Raw genomic sequence first — 24,895 nt, 5'->3', positions numbered from 1 at the left:
GGTCATGTTAGCAGGCCGGTCATGAAGTATCCGGACTATGTTTGACTTTACATAAGTCTGTACACTAGGGACAATTTATTGAAGCCAATTAACCTACAAACCTGCACATCATTGTAATGTAGGAGGAAACCTGAGCACACGGAGAAATCCCACGCGGTGCTTTATTGTCACATGTGAATTTTTTTTTGCATACTGTTTAGTATAAGTATTACTATACATAAGCACATCTTATGTATGGTATAAGTGTATAGAAATAGTACACTGAGACAGTATACAAGAGTCACCAGGTTTGGTGCCATTTTCAAGTCCATTTTCAAGTCGAGTTCTTAACCTGACTATGAAGGCCCGTTGTCATGACGACGTTGCAGGGAGAATGTACAAATTCCATACAGGCTGCACAAGTAGTCAAGATTAAACCTGGTCATTTGTACTATAAGGCAGCTTCTCTATCCTTGCGACACTGTGCCACCCCAAGTAATTTAATATTATTGCATAACATAATAACTATATGGCTCAAAGACATTAAAATGATTGTTCAATTTTTACCATCGCAACTTCAAACAAGGCTTCTTAAATAGCAGCAATCATTGTTCATGTTAGTAACATTCTGTGCTTTAAAACATAATTATTGCAAATGAAGCAGCACAAAACTGATATAGAAATGTATTGATTGCACAAATGGTCTATTAGCAAAGTTGACTAGCTCCCAAATGAGTGCGAGCACATTAACGAGGAATCTACAATTTATATAATGTGGAATATACTGTTGTCTGTATTTCAGAACACTTAGCTGCAAAGTGCTAACTAACTCAAATTACTCATGGGCCTGTTACTCATTAGGCGATTTTTCAGCGGATAGCCGGCGACTGTCAAGTTTCCAGCAGTCGCCTGAAAAACCGGCAACTGGAATGGTAACTGTCAGAGTGGAACACACACACACACAAAAACACACCGCTTCCTTCACCAGCCCGTTATGCAGGTGGGGGACAGGGCAAGTGGGGGGAGTGCTGTCTAAAAAATTCACAGAAAGCCAAGGTGAAACAGACACATACCGCGAAGAACAGGAAGGTTGGCACTGTAAAAAGATGGCTAAAGCACAGTATACGGTAAGTCCTTTAAAAGAAGGGGGAGAGAAGGGGGGAGAAGGAGTGTAGACAACGTTTAAGAAGCCAGAGATACATGGCTGTGAAGCTCGGCGGACATTTAACATTAACGGTCGGTTATCCCTGGTTCTGAAAACTACTGCTTACCTTTTTTTTCCCCCAATGAGCCAATTAAATTCACCGTTCAGCACTGGCTACAACCTACGAGAACAAGTTGAAAAATTCATGGTGACCATAAGGAGGCCGCGACTAGTTCCTAGAATGCGGGAACTCCTCACGACCATGAAGGCGACTCCCCAGCATCCACCCGCGAATATGTGGCGTCTATGTGGCAACTGCATAGTCTCCAGCAGTCCCCTAAAAAGCCATCTAAGTGGGACAGGCCCATAAATGATCCTCATTCTAGTGTAGTTGAATTGCATATTTTAGTTTCTTTCAAGATTTTAATATCCTGGCAACGTTAATAAGCTATCTTGTTGCTTTCAGATCCATTTAACCAGGTGTCATGTAAGTTCTGTAGCAAATATAGAGATTGTTTAATATGAATTCAATGTCATCTAATCATACATTTACATAAAAAATCAAATAACAGATATTTTATTTATGATTTCTGCATTGGCTTACGTTCATCACACTGAAGATCAAGGAAAGGAAGGCCGAACCATTGTATCTGATGTTCATCAGCTTTTTTTTTTTTAAAGACATGTTAATAAAAAACACTCAAATAATATACAAAAGAAAAATACAAAAATATACAGAAACATAAAATAAATAGAAATCTTTTATTTTTATTTTTTTTTTAATTATTAAAAAAAAACAACAAATTATATATAATGCAACCATACCATCAGTCACATCCCACCCATCCCACCCTGGCTATTTAAGAGTGAAGAGTGCATCTACACATAACACAATTTAACAAACCAGCCCTTAGTCTGGCAGGACCTGCAAGTCTGTAAAGTATGATTAAAAAAAAGGTTGACATTTGTGAAAATAATTATCAGTACATCCCCTCAATGTATATTACATTTTCTCAGGTTTAAGAAAAAACACTTTGAGCTACTGTGACACAGAGGGTGGGTTAGGGGATTTCCACTGTAGGAGTAGGCGACATCTGGCTATTAAAGATGGAAAATTAATAATTTATTTTTGCACAGACTTTAATCGACCTGACTCATCTGGGGGCCCAAAAATGGCAATCAATGGATCCAGAATGCGGTTATACATCTCTGAAACAATCCCTCTTTGTTGTGTCTTGAAAGTAATCAAACTATTCCATATTTGTAGTGGAGGTGAAGGGGGAAAATTAGGAAAACATTTAGAAACAAAGTGTCTAACTTGGAAGTACCTAAAAAAATGATTTGCTGGTAATCCATACAATGATGATAAATTGGTAAAGCTGTTAAAAAATACCACCTGAAAACAGATCAAGAAAACATAGAGGTGTTCCCATTACGGTAAACATTATATTAAAGTAGCCAGACCAAAAATTATGTAATCGTGGACAAAGGAAAAACATATGGCTCAGATGACAGTGTGGGCCCGAACATCTAACACATTTATCTTCCACCTCTGGATAAATCCCAGACAGTCTTCATTTAGAAAAATGGACCCTATGTATAACCTTAAACTGAATGAGTGCAAGACGAGTGCAAGACGTAACAGTACATAGCCCACCCACAACGTTATCTCATCACTCCTCAGTAAGTTGAAGTCCCAGCTCCACCCAAGCAGCACTTATTTTAGTGTTGGACTGATCGCAAAGATCCAGAATGCGGTTATACATCTCTGAAACAATCCTTCTTTGTTGTGTCTTGAAAGTAATCAAACTATCCCATATTTGTCGTGGAGGTGAAGGGGGAAAATTAGGAAAACATTTAGAAACAAAGTGTCTAACTTGGAAGTACCTAAAAAAATGATTTGCTGGTAATCCATACAATGATGATAAATTGGTAAAGCTGTTAAAAATACCATCTGAAAACAGATCAAGAAAACATTGTATACCTTAGTTATGCCATACCGAAAAAACTGAATCCAAATGTGAGGGAGGAAACAGGTGATTGTTACATAATGGACCTAAAGGAGATGCAGCTACAAATTTGAAATGTTTCCTGAATTGATACCAAATCAGCTTTATGTAACCCTTTTGTTTAAAGGTTTTCACCTACAAAGATAAGTTGGATGTTTGCACAGCAAATTTGGACTGAGTTTCAGCTATAGGAATCTTCAGGAAAGAAAGGTGACAAATGGAACTAAATTACAAATAGTAGCAGTTGGGAAGCTTGGAGGGTGGACGAGAGTGAGCAATAGACAGGGTATCCAGGGGGGGGGGGGGGGGGGGGGGGGGGGGGGGAGGGGAGGGGAGGAAAGAAACTGCTGACAGGGTGGGAAAAAGGTGTAGGAGGAGAGAGAAGGGTAAAGGGGATGCAGGTTACTTTAAATTAGATAATTCAATGTTCATCCCACTGGTTTGTAAACTATCCAGGTGGAAAACGAGGTGTCATTTAAATACTAAGAACAGCCAAAAAGCATTATGTGCTCTTAGTTGTACTGAAACTGTCCACAACAGTCATAATGTGGAGCATTGTGCTTTCAATTTATATTGATACAGGTAGAAGATTGAATGTTGCATGATTAGCATCTAAAATGCAAGTGCCAGTGATTCGGGTTCAAGTCTATATTCATCTGAACAAATATAATAACATAATACTCTTTTTAGTTATTCTCCCAGTATAAAATCATGTGTTCATTCTGATTCCATGTGGAATTAGCCAATTTTACTTCGGAATCACGTGAGTGACTACGTGAAGAACCCACCCAGTGCGCAGGCGCGGCATTACGTCAGCAGCGCAACAGCGGCAGCAGCTGGAGCCAGGCTCTCCAGCGGCAGCATAAAGACAAGACCTCAGGTAAGTGAGTCTTTTGTGTTACAGAGTCGCTAAACGGACGAAAAAGCCATGGCTACCCGAAAGCGACCAACAAGGAGGACTGCCTGCCCAACTCCACCCGAGGAGGGGTCAATATCTGGGCGGCAGCCACCAGCGGCGGAGGAGCTGTTTGGACGCTCCCGCACACCCGACGCCGAGCCGCTCCCTGTGCCGCCGATTGCGACGCCCCGCACAGGGAGAAAAGCAACCCGTAAAACAGACCGGCCGGTGGCCTCCGACTCGTCGGAGGAACGGGAACACTCTCCACCGGCGAAACGGGGAGACGGCCGCTTAAGCTGCATGAGGCAGCTGCTCGAGCAGATGCTCGACGAGGAGATGCAGGCAAGGCATCTCCAAGGAGGACGGGCTATGGCCTCCTCCAAACCATCGCCACACCCTTCTGTTCCCTCCTTGTTTGAGGTCAGTAAGGGAGGCCAGGACTGGGCTGGCCTATCACAAGGGCAGGCGGACGACAGCGCAAGCATGCCAGGCGAGCTGGAGGAAGAAGAGCTACTGGGTGTAGTCAGCAGGTATGCGGCGCCCCCGAGGACCGGAATGATACTACCACCCCACCAAGAATGGCGGCCAGTATCAACAGGCTCTCCAATAAGCCATTGCAGGAGAAGGTCATTCAAGAGGCCCTCGACACTTACACAGCGCCGGAAAACTGCGAGGCGCTGCGGGTAAAGACCGTAAACGGCCAAATATGGAACCAGCTGGGGCAGCATATCAGGACACAAGAGCTGAAGATGCAGCGTATCCTGAAGCTCCACACTGCAGCCATTACCGCCTTTGCTCGGTCCACCGGGAACGCAGAGCTCTCTACACCCCAGCAGGATGTGCTGGCCCTAATGTGTAACACACAGTACGAGCTCAACAACCTAAGGCGTGAAAACATCAGGCCTGCCCTCAACCCCAAATACGCGGGCCTCTGCAAAGCTCCGGCGCCAGAGAAGGAGGCGCTACTATTCGGGGCCGACTTGGCAAAAAGGCTCAAGGAACTGGAAGAGGCGGCCAAACCTGTAGGCCTCATGAGGGCAGCGCCAGGACCGAGCAGGGTGAAGACACCCAGTTGGCAGCACGCCTCGGCATCCACCAGCAGGTACCGAGCTGGTGAAAGCCTGGTGACCGCCTCCCACTACCCCCAGAGCTCTTTTTTAGAGCGGGGCCCAGGGCGGAGCCGTGGGAAGATACGCCGCCCCACCACAGCACCAACAAGGACACCCTCGGGCCAAACCCATCGCAAACGCTCCCAGAAATAAACATGGAGGTAGGTGGGTCTGGTTCCTGTCGACATACGCAGACAAAGGGTGTTGTATTAACAGGAGGGCGTTTAAGGTTCTTCAAACATGTTTGGTGCTCCTTTACTAGCAACAAGTTTATACTCAACAGTATCAGTGGATACAAAATTGAATTTAAACCAGGCATAGAACCGCCAGTTCAGCACATACCCCAAAGGGTATTCCTTCCCACAGAATCAGAAAAGGTAGAAGGACAAGCTGAACTAGATAGGCTCGTGTCCAAGGGCATCATAGAGAGGGCCAGACACGAGCCATTGGAATTTGTATCGAATATATTTATCAAAACTAAAAAAGATGGTGGATGTCGTATTATCATTGATTTGACATCACTAAATCAGTCTGTTGAGTATCAACATTTCAAAATGGAGACATTTGTTACTGCCAGACAACTGATCTCCAAGGGATACTTCATGGCAAGCATAGATATCAAGGATGCTTACTATTTAGTACCCATTCATAAGGATCATTTCAGATATCTGAAATTTATCTGGATGGGGCAACTATGGCAGTATAGAGCATTACCCAATGGTTTAACGACAGCTCCCAGATTATTTACTAAAATTCTCAAAGTGGCCATGAAAAAATTAAGAGAACAGAAACATTTAGTCATGGCCTATCTGGACGATGTTCTCATATTGGGGAGAACAAGGGAACTAGCTGTCGCAGGAGTTTTAGCTACTAAACAACTCCTTGAAACATTGGGATTTGTTCTACACCCAGATAAATCAATATTGAAGCCAACAACTAACATGGATTACCTAAGGCTTCACTATTGACACTATCCGTATGACTGTCACTCTGCCAAGAGACAAAAAGGCTACATTAACAGAAGCCTGTAACAACTTAATCGCAAAACCGCAACCAAGGATACGGCATGTAGCCAGAGTCATTGGTAGTATAGTAGCAGCATTCCCAGCTGCACAATATGGGCCCTTGCATTATCAAAATTTGCAAAGAGCAAGGACACATGCACTACGTCTAAGTAGGGGGCATTATGACCGACCCATGGATTTACCCGCTGAAGCCAAATCAGAACTTCAGTGGTGGGTGGATAACATTTGGCACAGTTACAGTCCTATCGCCGTCACCAATCCTAACATAGCCATTACAACGGATGCCAGTGCTTTAGGCTGGGGAGCTACTAACTCTATATCCAGCACAGGTGGCAGATGGACTAATTCAGAGGCATCGCTACTACAATCACTTGGCATAAATTATTTGGAGATGCTGGCCGCCTTTTATGGGCTAAAAGCATATGCATCCGATATGCGGCATGTGCATGTCAGGTTAATGATTGATAACACAACGGCGGTGTCTTACATCCAGCACATGGGTGGCATAAAATCAGTATCATGCGACAAATTGACTACTATAATCTGGCAATGGTGTGTCGAGAGACATATTTGGCTATCAGCTGCCTATTTACCAGGCAAGCTAAACACAGTGGCGGACACCAGGTCACGAAAATTCAATGACAACATCGAATGGATGTTAGACCCAAAAATATTTGCTAGAATTGTTAAGCAATACGGTACGCCAGATATAGATTTGTTTGCGTCTAGATTAAATCACCAGCTACCCATGTATGTGGCTTGGGAACCAGACCCAGAGGCAGCAGCGGTAGATGCCTTCACGCTGGATTGGGGAAATTTCTTTTTCTATGCTTTCCCTCCCTTCTGCCTCATCAGCCGGGTACTCCAGAAAATAAAAGCAGACTCAGCTTCAGGTATTCTGGTTGTACCCGACTGGCCTACCCAACCATGGTTCCCAGTCTTCCACGACATGGTGGTAGAGTCACCTATGGTTTTTCACAGCCACCCACAACTATTGACTCACCCGGTATCCGGCATAAGCCATCCATGCCATCAAAAATTGAAACTCCTGGTTTCTAGGTTCTGAACAGGCCTTACCAGGGATTGGGGTTATCAGAACGAACAATCACCACCATGTCGGCATCCCTGCGAGTCTCTACCAAGAAGCAGTACTTGACCTACATCAGGAAATGGGAGCAGTACTGCTTGGATGCAGGGACATCATACAAGACAGCCTCGATCACGGACGTGCTGGAGTTCCTGGGCCACTTGCACCATGACCAAAAGATGAGCTACAGTGCCATCAATGCAGCACGGAGCGCCCTGTCCACTTACCTTATGCCTACAGGACATCACAGCATTGCATCCCACCCTCTGGTTATAAAACTCCTCAAAGGGATTTATAATACTAAACCCCCTAAACCCAGATACACCCATGTATGGGATGTAAGTGTAGTTTTGTCACACCTTAGAGGTTGGCCTCCGGTGGGATCCTTGAGTTTGGAGCAGTCCACTATCAAGACCCTCATGCTCATGGCGCTCGTCTCTGCACAAAGGGTTCAGTCGCTGCATCAACTAAGACTGGACAACATGGTGACCACCCCAGATTCCATTACATTTACCATGCCGGGGTTGGTTAAACAAAGCAGGCCAGGTATACCCAACTCTCCGTTAATCTTCCGGGCCTACCCTCCAGAACCTAGGCTGTGTGTTGTGACCCATCTATACGATTACGTAGACACAACCCAAACACTTAGAGGGAGTGAAAAAGCCTTATGGGTCAGCCATAAAAAGCCCTTTGGACGGGTTACCAGCCAGACAATATCTAGGTGGTTGAAACAGGTCCTAAAAACCGCGGGGATTAACACAGATGTTTTTAAATCCCATTCAACCAGGGCAGCGTCCACGTCAGCAGCGGAACGGATGCAGGTTCCCATAGACCACATCCTTAGTACAGCGGGATGGTCAAGGGAATCAACGTTCCAAAAATTCTACCACAAACCGCTGATGGAGAAGGACGTGTTTGCGGAGAAAATTTTAGAATCTGCAAACTTATAATTTAAAGCCCAGGGGAGCTATTTTTTGTTATTGTTAAATAAACAATTTTGTTTCAAAAAACTAACAAATTCGTTGGTCTTTAGATACCACTTCCTCCCTCGATGAACTTTCAGCAGTGAGTGATATAGCTGTTACACGGTTTGAAATCACAGACCTTTGAAGTCTTCACGTAGTCACTCACGTGACTCCGAAGTAAAATAGTGAGATTAAACAAGTACTTACCAGTACGAAGTTTGATCTGTATTTTATGAGGAGTTACGATGAGGGATTACGTGCCCTCCGCTCCCACCCTCGTTGTATAGATCAAACTCGAGCTGATGTCTCATTAATCTTTACTATCTTTACTTCAATATTGTGTCTACCTGTGATTCCACACCGCTGCTTGGAAGTATGCCGCGCCTGCGCACTGGGTGGGTTCTTCACGTAATCCCTCATCGTAACTCCTCATAAAATACAGATCAAACTTCGTACTGGTAAGTACTCGTTTAATCTCACTATTTTAGTTTGGCAGCAGTTATATGCGCCCTAGCTGATCTCAGAATTTTCAGATATGGAGTTCAAAATCAGATTTATGCTCCCATTTGCAGTAAATCTTTCAAGTTTATGAATACAGTATTTTCTTGACAAAAGCCTGTCATCATTGTTTTTGGTCATTTAACAGCCAGCTGAATAAGGTACTGATGGATTGTATTGACCGAAGAATCCAGCATCCTCCCAAGCATAGATATTCTAACAGGAATAGTTATCTTTGGAAATTAAAGAACTCAGAAACAAATTTTCATAATACTGTGCATCACATCATTAAGCAGTTAAACTGCTCTGCGAAAAGGGGAAGATTCTGCAGAATGCAGTATAGTGAAGACTAAAGAGCTACACTACATAGCCATTTCTCTGTAAATTTTACACAGTTTCAACTGGAAATCAGTGCAAAGGTAAATGGAGTATCACAGTACCTCAATTGGTACACGTGACAATAAAATACCCTTTGAATCCTTTGAAGAACTTAAGTTTCACATTCATTAGAACTTTTGCACAACTGCCTGAAAACTTTAAACGATTTTCTTAGTGTCATGTGATTGAACAATGATTTAAGTTGCAGTAAATCGTATCTGTAATTATTTCCAGGTCAAATAAAAACAACAGGAAAACTTGACCATGCACTTACTGTTTTGAGGCAACTTTGCAACCCAACTTCTGTGCAAGATTATATAGAATGGTGCAATTCCCCATACAATCTTCCGCTCGAAGAATTGCAGAAGTTAGACTGCATTGAAACATACAGATAAGCACACAACCACACAATACCACCAGTTTGCTGCCAAAGGCCCCCTTCCCTGGCTTGATGCCAACAACTTCCATCTCTCATCTCCCCGCATTCAAATATCACATTAATCTCTTCAATCCTCCTCATGGATTCTCCACTCTCCCAACATTCTATCATTGCCAGGCCCCACCAACGGTGCTAGTTAACCTCTCCGAGTCCCCTAATGCTTCTGACCAACCCTCAAGATCTGTGATGATGCTGGGCTCCTCAGCTGTAAAGAATCCACCCGCATGCTGAACTCTGGTGCCACTCAGGCAAGCGACTACAAGCTGACATATTCCAGGATCCAAAATATTTGCAACACCTGTTTTTCATGCAACTGAGTTCTTAGTTTCACCGCATCAATGCTATTTCTAGCATAATAGAATATGTAGTGTAATTATAGCTAATTTCAAGGTTGCCGTGATGAATCTTCCAGAAATATTAAATTAAATAGTTTGTACTTTCATTCCCTACTGATGCAAACAGATTTATTAAAACCCATCGTAGTTTAAATTCTTGAGACTGTTTGTGACATATTAAAACCCTCAACTAGGTTTATCTGAAAATTTATAAAGAAACTTGGGCATTATTCGTTGACTGTCCTATCACACAATTCTTAATTTTAGTTTAGAGACACAGCACAGAAACAGGCCTTTCGGCCCACCAAGTCTGCGCTGACCAGCGATCCCTGTACACCAATACTATCCTACACACTAGGGAAATTTTACAATTTTTATCGAAGCCAATGACATCTTTGGAGTGTGGGAAGAAACTGGAGCACCTGGACAATACAAAGGCAGTCACGGGGAGAACGTCCAAACTCCGTACAGACTGTATCCACAGTCAGGATCAAACCCAGGTCTATGGCTCATCAACTCTACCTCTGCGCCACTGTGCCACCCCATGTTGTGGGCAGATCGCTTTCTCTGCCTGATGAGCTCTTATTGGAACCAAAAGCCTTCACAAAAATAGAGATATTAGCAAACAAACAATCATCTAGATGGATGGTGACTGATCATATTTGAAGTTATAAATGGATTTTATTTGCCAAAAAGAAAAACATATTAGCTATACATAATAAGAATTTAAGCCAATCTTGTATGTTGAAATGAGTTGTTTCCTTATCAGGATTTGAGTTTTTAAATTGTTGCTTCATTTATTCCACAAATCTTTTGGTGCTGTCATTTTTCAGAATATCAAAATGTTTGGTTCCATTTGGAAGGATACAAAATGTACAGTAATCCTGAATGTTGGTTTAGTGATCTTCTTGAACAATGGTCTGATTAATTTTGCCAAGATTACATTCGAAAGACACCCTCTGAATAAAATTCTAGTTCATCGTGATCGAGATTGATAAACGCAATATTTTCCAGGTGTAAGCAGCTACTGCCTTCAGCTGACATATTTTAGTGTATTCCTGAAAGTGCAATTCTGAGATACTATAGATAAGAATGGTTCAAGAACTTCATGATTTGGGTCTGCTGTTTGGCTAAGTGCATGCAGGATGAAATTTAGTAGGCGAAAATTTAAATGAGATCCGATGAGTACGTTTTTCAGCCAGAGGGTGGTGGTTGTATGAAACAAACTGCCAAAGGTGGTAGTTGAGGCAGAAATATTTACTATGTTTAAAGGAATTGAGAGAGTAGAGGGAATCGGACCTAATGCAGACAAATGGGATTAGGGTAGAAAGGGATCATGGGTGCCATGGATCAGCCGGGCTGTGGGGCCCGTTTCTGAGCTATACAGTTCTATGAATCTATGTTGTGACAATTTTGCGGTGTTAGCTTTAAAGTACACTTTTAAACTCCCTAAATGTGTGGTAATTTACTAAAACATTCAGTCTCAAGTTTATGATGACAGAAACAATGATATTTTTACCTCATCAGATGCAGTATAATATAGATAAATGTGAGGTTATCCACTTTGGCGGCAAAAACAAGGGGGCAGATTATTATCTCAATGGGTTAGGTAAGAGGGAGGTGCAGCGAGACCTGGGCGTCCTTGTACACCGGTCACTGAAAGTTGGCTTACAGGTACAGCAGGCAGTGAAGAAAGCTAATGGAATGTTGACCTTCATAACAATAGGATTTCAGTATAGGAGTAAAGAGGTTCTTCTGCAGTTGTATAGGGTTCTGGTGAGACCACATCTGGAGTATTGTGTACAGTTTTGGTCTCCTAATTTGAGGAAGGACATCCTCGTGATTGAGGCAGTGCAGCGTAGGTTCACGAGATTGATCCCTGGGTTGGCGGGACTGTCATATGAGGAAAGATTGAAAAGACTAGGCTTGTATTCACTGGAGTTTAGAAGGATGAGGGGGGTTCTTATAGAAACATATAAAATTACAAAAGGACTGGACAAGCTAGATGCAGGAAAAATGTTCACAATGTTGGGCAAGTCCAGAACCAGGGGCCACAATCTTAGAATAAAGGAGAGGTCATTTATGACTGAGGTGAGAAAAATGTTTTTCACCCAGAGAGTTGTGAATTTATGGAATTCCCTGCCACAGAGGGCAGTGGAGGCCAAATCATTGCATGGATTCAAGAGAGAATTAGGTAGAGCTCTAGGGGCTAGTGGAGTCAAGGGATATGGGGAGAAGGCAGACACGGGTTATTGATAGGGGACGATCAGCCATGATCACAACGAATGGCGGTGCTGGCTCGAAGGGCCGAGTGGCCTCAACCTGCACCTATTTTCTATGTTTCTATCAGTTCCCTATATACTCTCAATTTGAAGTGAGTGTGGCAAAGAGTCATGCAGCAAGTACATGAACCAAAACTGTAGCACTGACAGCTATGTTTCATCATTGGAGCATGTTTGGTTGTTTGGCTCCTGGCAACTAAAGTTACAGTTGGAAACCAAGAAAATCCTTGGGTTCAATTGGCACAGTTAAGTCTCCAGACCATTTTATTTCTGCCTCTGTGATTATCATCAGTACCCATTCACACTTGCCAACCTCAGGCAATTCCAATTGGAAAACAGCTGAAGATCGGAAGATATTTTTTCTGGCAGACAATCAAGGCTTTGTCATCAAATCCATCTGAAATAACGTGTAGATCCTGCTGCAAATTCCACAGTGCAGCTAGATATACTTCTTTCAGATTCTGTTGCAGGTTAAGCATGCGCGCTTTCCATGCTTAAGTATCCACCTCCAAATCAGCAACCAGCCCTTTGGGGATTCAAGTTAACTTGGTGATTGCTTTAATATATAGGTTGCAGTTTGACTACTGCCACAATAGATCAACGGGGAATGGGATCTTGCTGGCTCTCCATTACGTACTGCACCACCTGGACAATAAGAATACGCTCACTCTTCAGACTCTATACCCATGACTGTGACACAGTTCCAATGCCATCTGTAAATTCACTGTTGATACCACGATTGTTGGATGATTCATGGGAAAGATGAGTCAGAGTATTGGAGGGAAAATCTGATTGAATGGTGCCAGAATAACAATCTTGCTCTTGATGCCAGTAAGTCCAAGCAGCTGATTGTTGACTTGAGAAGGCAAAGTTGAGGATCCACAAACCTACCTTCATCAATGGACTGGCGGCGAAGAGAGTCAACAACTTCAATTTCCTTTTCATGTATATCTCTGCAGATCTGTCCTGGGCATAACACTTGATGCAATCATAAGGAAAGCTCATCAAAGCATCTATTTCCTTAGCAGATTGTGGAAATTTGGTGCTTGAACTTCTAGAGGTGTATGGCAGAGAGCATATTGACTGATTGCATTATGGCCTGGTTCGAGCAATTTGAATGCCCAGGATTACAGGAGAGTACAAAGAGTGGCGGCCACTGCCCGGTCTATCACAGGACTGATGGATGTTTCAACCAATATTTTCTTAACCTTCAAGTATTCTCAGTAAATCTTAAATTGACTAATAAGGATAAACAAAAATATAATATTAAACTGTCAATGCTCTTAAGGCTATTTTATGAGTTCTTGTGCTTGTTCATCTCCTACATGCTGAGAGAGTTATAGTTCAGCCATAAATCAATTATTAATATAAGCAATAGGAAGGAAAATATAAAAAAGGTGCTGTTGTTAGCTAGCTGAAGTCAGTCAGCTAAAGAGTATATTGACAGATAATTTAACAAGAAATAAATTAGTATGTGCAATGTATCATTCAGTTTAGTGGAAAAACTATCTATCATAATACTAAATCTTATCAAGATTGTTGAGCATCTTATCAAACTACATATTCTATTAATGTTTCGTACCAATAATACAATGAATAAAGTAATCTGTTTTAAAATCAAATGTATCAAATCAAATGTATCAAATCAAATGTATCAAATCAAAATCAAGTTTCTGGTATTGCATAATCTGTTTTTACACAATAAGCAGTACTGAAATGAACAAAAATATTCAATTTAGCAAACCATGTGCTGACATTTAGAAATTGGTGTTCACAAGAATCTGGCAGAGGCTGTGGGCAAAATAGCATTGTAGTGGAGCTCCATTAATTCCCAAAACTCTCTGAAGCAAACCACAGGGTGCTACTTTCTTAACTATGAGTGTGAAAGTGAGTTTGTAATTTTACCAGCCGCTTCATTAATGTAGAAATTACATTGTACACTAGATAACATCGTTAAATGCATAGCTGATGCCAGGCAAATATCAGATGGTCCAAAATATGAAATGCTTGGAAGCGTGTGGTCAATTTCCCAATCATTACAAATCTTTCTGTAAATGCGCAATAATATGTGAAATATAGTTTTCATGTACAAATAATACTATGTAGGTATGTCAATGATCAATTAATGTTTATTTTATTATATCCATTTCACCCACATACAGTATGTCTTCATTGGAGACTCTTGGACTATCTTTACTGGACTTTATCTAGCACTAAACATTATTGAAGTTATTCCCTTCATCATGTATCCGTACACTGTGGATGGCTCGATTGTAATCTTGTATTGTCTTTCTGCTGACCAGCATGCAACAGATTTGAAAATATGAACGGTTCAAGAATTCTGAAACTAAAAAGGCGTTGTCAATAAAAATGCCTAAAAACCTGTTCCATGTGATAAACCTGCATTCAGATTTGATTTGGGATGAAAAATATGTAACTGTCTGTTCCACCAACACTAAAATCCTGCGAATTTTATTCATCAAATTAATAGACGTCAATCAGTTTCCTGGGAATTAAAAGCACTCAGATGCAGACATCAATGAGGAACAAAATTAAGAACATTCCCTAGAAATTGAATTTAACAGTGCTGTTTTATGAGAACCATCACGATGATTTTATGACAAAAAAAAATCACAAAACCCATTCATTCTGTGAGGCTTCCACCACCTGTGAAACCCTACGTATGTAGCACATCTTGTGACGGTACTTTTTGTCTGTGCACTGTGAAGTCATTTATTACACAGATGCTCACATGAAATATTGTTAGTCTAAAATGGGTTCTGTTCTTCCATTTTAATAAAAGTATTGGCCACTCACAGTTCCACTGTCTGGAAAATCACACTTTACTGGTATTGATGAAAATGTCTAATAACACGCTGCTAGATAACACATGCCCCACCTCTCACCCAACTATCTCCTCCCCTCCATAATCAGTCCAAAGAAGGGTCCTGATCCAAAACATCACCTATCCATGTTCTCCAAAGATGTTGCCTGACACACTGAGTTATTCTAGCACTTTATGAAAATTACTATGGAATCCAATGTCACTAAACTCTTCAACAATATTAATAACCAACTGTGCAAATAAATTCTCCTTTACCCCCCTAAGTTTCTGGTTCTTTTGGCAATTATATTGACAAACTCCATAACATTAATATAATAAAATCCCAATACTAACTTCTGAGGTTCCTCTGCATACTTCCCTTCAATCAGAAAAATACTCATGCACCACTGCTCTCCATCTTTTTATCCTTGGTTATTTTATATTCATCCTTCCCCAAATGGCTTTTCACATTTCAAATGTCTGATTAATAACAACAACAGGGCTGCCTTCATCAACTTTATGATGTCACCCCATTTAGTAGCATCTATTTTCATCCACTCTAAATCCTCCACTCCCTTCTATCTACCACAATATTAATTTCATCCACTTTTTTTTTAATTAGATAGGTACCTCCACTCATCTGATCCCTATTGTCATTATGAGACTTCACTATTTTTTGCTTCCAACCAATCTCTTCAGATTGAATGGATGGATACTTTGGTTGGATTTGCTCAAGTGCTGTGGATGATAAATTACACACAGATGGAAAGCAGGTTCAAATAAATTGTTGCAAATGAGGAGCAGGCAAGGGGAGCAGTAGAGGATGCAGCTATAAAAGGAGGTGAACTATACTTAGCTGGATGCATTCATCACTGTGATGTTTAAGTATGGTGAAATAGTTGATATCTTGTCCTTGCCCTTCAATCGACAGTTAGTTCTTCAGTGATCTATAAATGGTTTATTGAATTCTAACACTTAGTTCTTGTTCTTCACATTATGCACATAGACAACTTGCTATTCATGATTGCCAGAGAACAAAAAATGATTCAATGGAAAAATTATTTATGAGAGGGGAAAAAAGAGAAACTAGCGCAAGACACCCAAGTACTATGTTGTACTTCTTCCTACCTGGTGCCACCCTTGAGATATGCAATGCCAGCTGAATTGCATTTTGCCCGAATCTTCTCAATTTTAGAGTCTAAGCCTGCACTACCTGCTCAAAACTCATTTGCGTAACATGTGGGGTCATGACTGAAATATAAGGGGCAGGGCCCTGGGGAATGTTGTTGAACAGTAAAACGTTGGAATATAAGTGCATGTTTTGCTGAAAGTAGCAAAATAAATGCTGGCATTTTTCTTGTGAGGCTTCGCCAAAGAAACTGACCAGAGGGTGATGGCAAGATAATGTAAGTTTTTTTTTTATAACTCTTCCTTGGTCTTAGTGCAGTAGGGGTGGCAGTTAGGGCACTGGTATACCTCCTGCAGGATGGGAAAGTCCAGGAAAGTCCCAGTGACCTGGAGGACTACACCTGTGGGAGGTACATCAGCTGCAACTCCTGACTGATTGCATGAGGGAATTATAGCTGTAGCTAGATTGTCCGGGAGACTTAAGGTTCTGTTGATAGGTGTTGTAAAGAGGTGGTCACATTCCAGGTGCAGGACATTAATTAGATGGGTAAGCACCAGGAAAGGGATGTGTTGCCTCCCTGATGCCAGTATCCAGGATGTCTCAGTGGCTAGGCAACAAGAACACCTACATCAGTCTCCTATTTATCAACTTTAGCTCCACTTTCTAAACTATAATGCCATCCAAACTCATCTTCAACTTCGTGGACCTTGAAGTCAGCACGACCCTCTGCACTGGATTCCCGACTTTCTGATCCACTAACTACAATCAGTGAGCTATGGGTAACACACATCCTCCACGATAATTATCAACACCAATGCCCCGCAAAGATGCATTTACAGTCCCCTAGTACAGTGCTTCTTAAACTGGTGAATAGTTCACCCAAAGGCGAATGAAATTATTTTGGGGTGAATGAAACCAGAGGGGTGAATAAAGGGTGAATGACTTAATTTATTCAGATATTTATATATTTGTTTCTACATTTAAAAAAGGCATTACTGAGGAGTCTCGAACACACTGTGTCTTTACTACTATTTATTGATAATACACAACCGTTGCTGCCCCAGCTGTACGTGGTCTGTCACAGAAGCTAGAGGGAGATCAATGGGTGGGGAGGTTGCAATTATACTTCTGATATGGGGAGTGGTTAGTAGTGGTGAGGTCACTATATTAAAGGTACATGCACATGTCATCTACATCCTTCCCCTTGGAAACAAAAGCAATACAGTAGTGACAGGGCGACCACGTCTCATGCGCTACGAGTAGGTAAGCAAACAGTTGAACAAACAGATGAGCAAACAGCTAAGCAAATTCACCATAGCGGACAGGCGGCTTAACCAGCCGGACGGACCGGGTACGCAGCTCGCCATCTCCCCCCTCTGCAGGAAGAGCAGGGGCCGGAGCAGGAGCGGGTGACCGAACCGGGGAACCTGGAGGAGAAAGAGTAGGCGGAGGCAGAGGAGGGGATGCAGGCGCAGCAGCCGGTGGACGGGCAGGGGAACGAGGGCTGCTAGGCGGAGAGCGGGGCTGGAAGAGCTGAGATGGCAGGGACCGAGGTATGCGTGGGGCGGCAGGCATAGTGTCGGACAACGGAGGGGAGAAAGGGTCGGCAGGCGGTGGTGGGGGCTCTTGACAAGCCGCAGATGTTGGCGGGAGCGGCGGTAGATGGTACCATCGTGGTCGACCAGGTAGGACCGCGGTGAACCAGCATCACCGACGACGGTGGCAAGCTTGGAGTGACCGGAGGGGGACTGCATCCGGACGACTTGGCCGGGGAACAGACGAGGCAGGGGACGGCAGGACTGGTCGTGGGAGTGCTTTTGCACTGCGTGCTTGAGGGCAATGCGCTCCTGGACAGCAGCAGGCTTGAGAACGGAGGGCACGAGGGACTGCTGGGTCACAGGAAGTGGAGGTCTTGTGGTGCGAGCCATCAGCCGCTGTGCTGGCGAGCCCAAGGCAGGGTCGCGGGAGATGTTTCGCAGATTGAGAAGGGCCAGGTAAAAATCGGATTCGGACAGTCTGCAATGCTCCAGCAAGTCCTTAGCACTGCGGACAGCACGCTCCGCCAGGCCGTTGCTCTGCGGGTACTCTGGACTGCTGGTGTAGTGTCGGAAGTTCCAGCTGGCAGCGAAACCCCGAAATTCGGCACTGGTGAACTGACTGCCGTTGTCAGATTGGAGGCTCGCCGGGGAGCCGAAAGTGGCGAAGTGGCAGCGCAGCTTCCCGATGACGGCCGAAGAGGTGAGGGAGTGCAGCTGGTCGACCTCGAACCAGCTGGAATAAGAGTCAACGAGGACCAGGAAGTGCTTGTCACGCCACTCGAAAATGACAGTGGCGACAGCCATCCAGGGCAGTTCAGGGGCAGACTGTTGCAGAAGCGGCTGGCGTTGCTGATGGGGAGCGAGGCTGTTGCAGGTAGTGCAGGCGGAGACCCTTTCCCGGATGTCTTGGGCCATGCCAGGCCAGTAGAACTGACTCTGGGCGTGAGACAGAGTGGCCTCGGCCCCAGGATGACCGCGGTGGACGGATTGAAATTAGTGGTCCCACAGCGCAGCGGGCACAACCACCTTGAGTCCTTTTACCACCACGCCATCGTGCAGGACAAGCTCGTCACGGACCAGGAAGTAGGACACGGCACCGGCCGGCAAGGATGAACGTCGGTCTGGCCAGCCCTGCCGGATGACGTCGGCAAGCTGCTGCAGGGCAGGATCCTTGGCAGTGTGCTTGACCAGGGACTGCATCTGCTGTGAAGGCACAATGTTAACGTTAAGCACCATCAGGTAAGACGATTCGTATGGGTGGCGATCAGTGGACGATAGTGGCGCGCGAGACAGCGTGTCGGCCACGAACATGTCCTTGCCCTTGCGATACACAATTTGAAAAGCCGGGAAGAGGCAACGTGGATTGGCTTGTTTAGGATGGTGACCAATGGCAGGTGGTCGGTCTTGATCGTGAAGTTGTTGTCCAGAATGTAGTCCTTGAACTTGGAGCAAGCAAATACCACGGCAAGCAGTTCCTTCTCAATCTGAGCGTAGCGTTGCTCGGCCGGGGTCATGGTGCGGGACGCATAGGAAACAGGAGCTGCAGGCAGGCGGCACCAAGACTGAATTTGGAAGCGTCGCATGTGAGAACGATGGGACACTGTAGATCAAAGAATTTGAGAGTGGGGGTACTGACTAGTCTAGACTTCAGGACGTCAAAAGCTTGTTGGTGATGCGGGAACCAGGCCCAGGCAGTGTCCTTCTTGATTAGCTCCCTCAGGGGCGCACTCAGCTCGCTGAGGTCGGGGATGAACTTCCCCAGGTAATTGACCATGCCCAGGAATCGCTGCAGACTGGGCACGTCGGTGGGTGAGGACATCCCGGAGACCGCAGCCGTTTTTTGCGGGTCAGGCTTCAGCCCCGAGGCAGTAAAAACATGGCCCACGTAAGTGACCTCCGGGACGCGGAAACGGCACTTCTTTGGGTTGAGCTTGAGGTTGATTTCACGGGCCCGGTCTAGGACTTGACGGAGGTGGAGGTCGTGCTCAGCCACGTCCTTACCGTAGACCAGAATGTCGTCAACGATGATAGCACACGGCAGACCGGCGAACAGCTGCTCCATTGTCCGCTGGAAGACCTCGATGGCAGAGTTGATCCCGAATGGCATGCGGAGGAATCGAAACCTGCCGAAGGGCGTGCTGAAGGTAGTCAGGTAGGAGGATCGCTCGCGGTATCTGCCAGAACTTGGCATCTAGGACCGAAAAGACAGTGGCCGGACCAACCTGTGCAGCGACGTCCTCCACCATTCGCATTGGGTAGTGCGGGCGTTTGATGGCCAGGTTCAGGTCCTTGGGGTTTATGCAAATGCGAATTTCACTTTTGTCCTTTTTCGCGGCAACAACCATGGTGGACACCCACCTCACCTCCTTCTTCAGGATGCCCATGGTGACCATGTTGAGCAGCGTCGATTCCACCTTGTCCTTCATGGCGAACGAGACGCGGTGCGGCGGGCGGATCACAGGTTCAACGCTGGGGTCGACAGCAATCTTGTAGCAGCTGGGCAGCTTGCCCAGCTTATCATCGAAACGGTCGGGGTATTCATGCAAGGGGTCTATCAGGGTCCGCACCTGGTGGATATCGCGATGAAAGGAGACCAAGCCGAGGTCTTGGCACGCCTGGGCACCCAGCAAGATAACGTTGTCAGAGTCTAGCAAGTAGAAAGTGAGGGGCCGAGAGGCCTTCAGGACCTTGCAGTGCAGGGTTGCCTTTCCCACAGGAATGAGCACGCCTCCCCCGTAGGCATGCAGGCGGGAGTTGTCAACAGTCACTATTTCATCAGCTCTTATCTTTTTGAAAAGGCTTGTTGACATTACATTTGTTACTGCCCCCGTGTCGAGTTTCGCGGAGAAGGTCGAACCATTGACAGTAACCCGAACCGAAGGGTCCGTTATCAAGGCATGTGCATCCACGAGTGAAAAAATGCTGGTCTCCCCCTGGGATGAACTGGTATCAGACAATGGGAGTTCGTCAAGCTGGTGCTGGGAACCAAGCTCGCTATCAGCTTGAGCAAGGTTGTTTAACATTCTCCGTGGAGCGGGGACCAGTTTACCACGGGAGCGGCAAGCTGCAGAGAAATGGTTTAACTTCCTGCAAAAATTACATGTCTTGCCCAAGGCGGGGCACACATTAAACTGATGGGAGGCAAAATTGCAGTTGGGGCACGTCGTGTGCTGCCGCCCCCGGGTGCAGGGGAACCCTGTTGTCGTGGCAGGCCAGCGTTCCGCCGGCGGCCAGCAGCACTGGCAAAGTTAATGTCATGATCAGCAGGCGACACCGCCGAGGCGACAGCCTCAGCCATGCGGGAGGCGTGCAGAGCCTCGTCCAGAGACAGGTCTGGCTTCCGCAGAAGTTCAGCCCTCAGCTTTACATCTAGAAGGCCATATACATCTAGAAGGACTAGGATGTCCCGGGTCACTTGATAGGGGGTCAGAGCGTCCAGGCGACAACGCCTGGCCATGTGTCGCAATGCGGCGATATAGTTGTTGATTGATTCTCCAGGGATCTGATGCCGGCTGAACATTTTAAAACGCTCTAAAATGCAGTTAGTGGGGATGTCGCACATCGCGGTAAACTTAGCCATAAGACATACTGGGTCTCGAGCATCTTCACCCACACCATATACAAACGACTCAGATCGCTCCAGGGCATCGGGACCAGCCAGGTTGAGGAGCAGAGAAGCCCGCATTTCATCGGTGGCAGCAGGATGGGCGATCGTCACGTAGTGCTGGAAATCGCGTCTAAAGACACCCCATCGATGGGCAATGTCCGAGTCGAAGACAAGCACATTGGGCTTGCGGCAAGAGGTAGCCATGGCACGGGAGATAGAACAAGGGATAGAGAACTGGGTTAAAAGTAAATAAAACCCGACAAACAGGAGGCGCAGAGGCACGATTGTGACACCATGTAAAGAGGAGTCTCGAACACACTGTGTCTTTACTACTATTTATTGATAATACACAACCGTTGCTGCCCTAGCTGTACGTGGTCTGTCATAGAAGCTAGAGGGAGATCAATGGGTGGGGAGGTTGCAATTATACTTCTGATATGGGGAGTGGTTAGTAGTGGTGAGGTCACTATATTAAAGGTACATGCACATGTCATCTACAATTACCATTACCATTGCCAAGCTCTGATTGGTTTTAATGGCAGTGGAGCAGGAAATTTGATATGTTTTTTTCTCTCTCCCTATGGTTTTCCAAATTTCAAAGCAGCAGGATATTTCCCAAATTACTGTAATATAACCTATTAGGGAAGACCAGATGAGCAGTGGGATCATAAATTTATAAATCGCAACACTAGAGGATCACCGTAAGAAATTGTTGAAATGTAACTTTACTTTGTGAAGCACTTTAGCTACCAAAGTTGATATTTGGTGGTATTGTGAGCTTTCGTCGGGAAGTGTTATAGAAAGTTACATTAGTTGGATAATAATATATTAAGTATTTTCAAAGAAAAAAACTGCAGAAAACAAAGCCCGAAAAGGTAGGATGGGGCTGAAGCCCAGTGTTTAGACGTTGGAATGTTTTTTTTTATCATTCTAATAGAATGATTTTCCAACTCCAGCGGTAATTAAACCTTTTTTTTTCACTACCTGTACTAGTTTTTTTTTACATATTTTTAGAATATTCAAAAAGTTGAATAAATTAAACACCCATGAAATTAGTTGATTTATGTTTTTTGCTCATGAGACAAAATAAATTATATATATAGTTATATAATAAGATGACCAAATTATATAATAATATTACCAAATTATATAATAAGTTGGTAATTATATAATTACCAAAAAACATAAGAAAATTTAGTCAATGGTGAATGAAATTTGTGATAAAGACTCAAAGGTGAATGACACTGAAATAGTTTAAAAAGCACTGCCCTGGTGTACTCCCTCTACACAGATGACCGTGTAGCCAAATTCAGCTCTAACTCAATCTACAAGTTTGCAGATGACATCGCTGTGGGGGGCCGGAACACGAGCAATGATGATACGGAGTTCAAGGAAAGATGGAGAGTTTAGTAACATGGTGTCTGGACAATAACTTCTCCCTCAATGTCAGCAAGACGAAGGAGCTAGATATCAAACTCAGAAAGCATGGTGGAGTACATGATCAAATAATTGTCAAGGTTGTCGAAGTGAAAATGGTTGTGAGCTTCAAGTTCTTTGGCATTAATATGACTAACAATCTGTCATGGACTAACCACATTGGTGTGACAGCCAAAATGGCATACCAATGCCCCGAAGAAAGACACAAAAACCTGGAGTAAGTCAGTGGGACAGGCAGCATCTCTGGATAGAAGAAATGAGTGACGTTTCAGGTCGAAACTGTTCATCAGACTGAGAGTCAGGGGAGAGGGAAACAAGAGTTATGGAAGAGTAAGGTGTGAAAACGAGAGAGCAAAGGGGACAAAGTCAAGGAAAATGTAGAATAGATCATAGTTAGCTAGGGAAAGCTAACAACGAGGCATACAAAGTAAAAATGTAATCAGGGGGACAGTCAAACTATTTAGAGAACTAGGATGGGAGATGGAGAGAGAGGGAAAGCAAGTGCTACTTAAAGAGAGGTCAATATTCAATATTCCCGCCTCCAGACTGGGCTCCACCAACTGTCCGCGATGCAGCCATGTTCCCAACCGCCTTCAGACCAGAAGCCCCACCGCAGAATCGCGCCACATGCCCAACCCCCATGAGGCCAAGGCAATCAACGCCACTGCCGCTGGAAGATGCAGCACCAATGCTCACTGACCACTCTTTACCGCATTCTCGGCCACTCACAGGCCAGGCCCACTGACACAAATGTCACTGCCGACCCTCACAGACTGCCAAGCTGGGGCCACTGATTTTGCAGGTGCGTACCTGCTCCCTGGCCACCGATGGGTCAGTACCACTGCTTCCGCCGATCCTCATCTTCCCCCCACCCACCACATTCCCCCTGAGCACAAGCAGGCCAGGGTCATCGACCCAACTGGGATCCAAGCCCACTTCTAGGTCGCTGCAATGTTGTGAACTATATTCCCCTTTGCTGTATCTATTGAACTTGGGTTCACTTGATTGCACTTGTGACAAGTATATTTGATCTTTAAGAGTAGCACGCAAAACAAAGCTGTTCAGGGTACCTTGATACACATGACAACAATAAACCTAAATCTAAATAAATTTGCCGAAACATATATTAATATACTGAGTGTATAGACAAATTAGTATCTAATTTTTAATTTCAACACATATAACAAACAAAATTGACTTAATTGGTGTAGGTTTATATCGTATTAGTAATAGTATCTAAAAAACAACTGTCTTTATAACAAAAGCTCTTCTTCTCCAGGGCAAAACCTTTGGGCAGAATAAAATCAACCAAACAATTCTGAAACCGAAGGTTTAGATAGGCAGCCATAAAAACATTAAGCCATCTCCAATTTCACTGTCACTTGATGATATGCAAAACTTAACAGGCCAGTAATGTCTTTCATTTAATGTCAGACAAAATTCCAAACTTTGACAGCTTTGTATAATGTGGAAAATTTTAAACAGCATTTGTACTCACCAGGGTTTGTTATGGTCAGAAGGTCAAGGCGCCGTTGTTGCTAAAAAAACCCAAAGATTTTGTTAGAATATATTTACCACGCAGAGTGGTTTTGCTCATAATCCAATCTTTAAAAGCATTGTCCCTATCTTAACATATTGACAATATTTTAAAGAGTAAACATCAGTCTCAGTGACAACACTATGCAGTTTTGGAATAAAAGATGTCACAAAACTGTGAGCGACAAAGCACATTATTTGTAATTTCTCATATAAAAGGATCCTGACAATTTCTCTTCTACATGGATATTTAACAAATGGTATTACTGTTTCATTTATAAAAGAAAATGGCATGATTGTCAAGAAAGTCTGATACCTGTCCCAATAGCCAGCCTCGATTTAGGCTCCTTTTTAACAGTGAGAGCTAACAGTGACACATTTGCTCACACAATTTGGAGTTAACTTATGTGATTAATTTACAATATTAACCTTCCAGATAATTATATCAGATTGTGGCAGCAAAATAAATACCTTAACATGAAGGGCAAATGGATTTAATCACATATTTAAATTCAACATTTTGTTATTAATTTAAAATGGGTAGCAATAAAAATGCAAAAAGGGATCTAGTTGTAAAGTATAATGTTATGAAAACTTCTAAATTAATTAAAATAATGACATCAGCCATTAATAGACTATAACTGATTGCCAAACCACCAGAGAAAAATGCCATTCA

General features: G+C 43.9%; 1 protein-coding gene across 1 annotated transcript in view; it reads right to left on the bottom strand.

Moving 5' to 3' along the window:
* The window catches only part of agbl4 (AGBL carboxypeptidase 4), a 440,437-nt gene that overhangs the window by 251,501 nt on the left and 164,041 nt on the right, over nucleotides 1-24,895 (bottom strand). The window contains exon 6 of the mRNA XM_055642477.1: nucleotides 24,182-24,221. Coding sequence (XP_055498452.1) covers nucleotides 24,182-24,221 — 40 coding nt within the window. The remainder of the gene's footprint in view (nucleotides 1-24,181; nucleotides 24,222-24,895) is intronic.

This window comes from Leucoraja erinacea, chromosome 10 (assembly GCF_028641065.1).
Source record: "Leucoraja erinacea ecotype New England chromosome 10, Leri_hhj_1, whole genome shotgun sequence".
Taxonomy (NCBI): domain Eukaryota; kingdom Metazoa; phylum Chordata; class Chondrichthyes; order Rajiformes; family Rajidae; genus Leucoraja; species Leucoraja erinaceus.
Note: the sequence above shows the minus strand (reverse complement) of the source record. Positions and strands in the feature narration are given on the sequence as shown.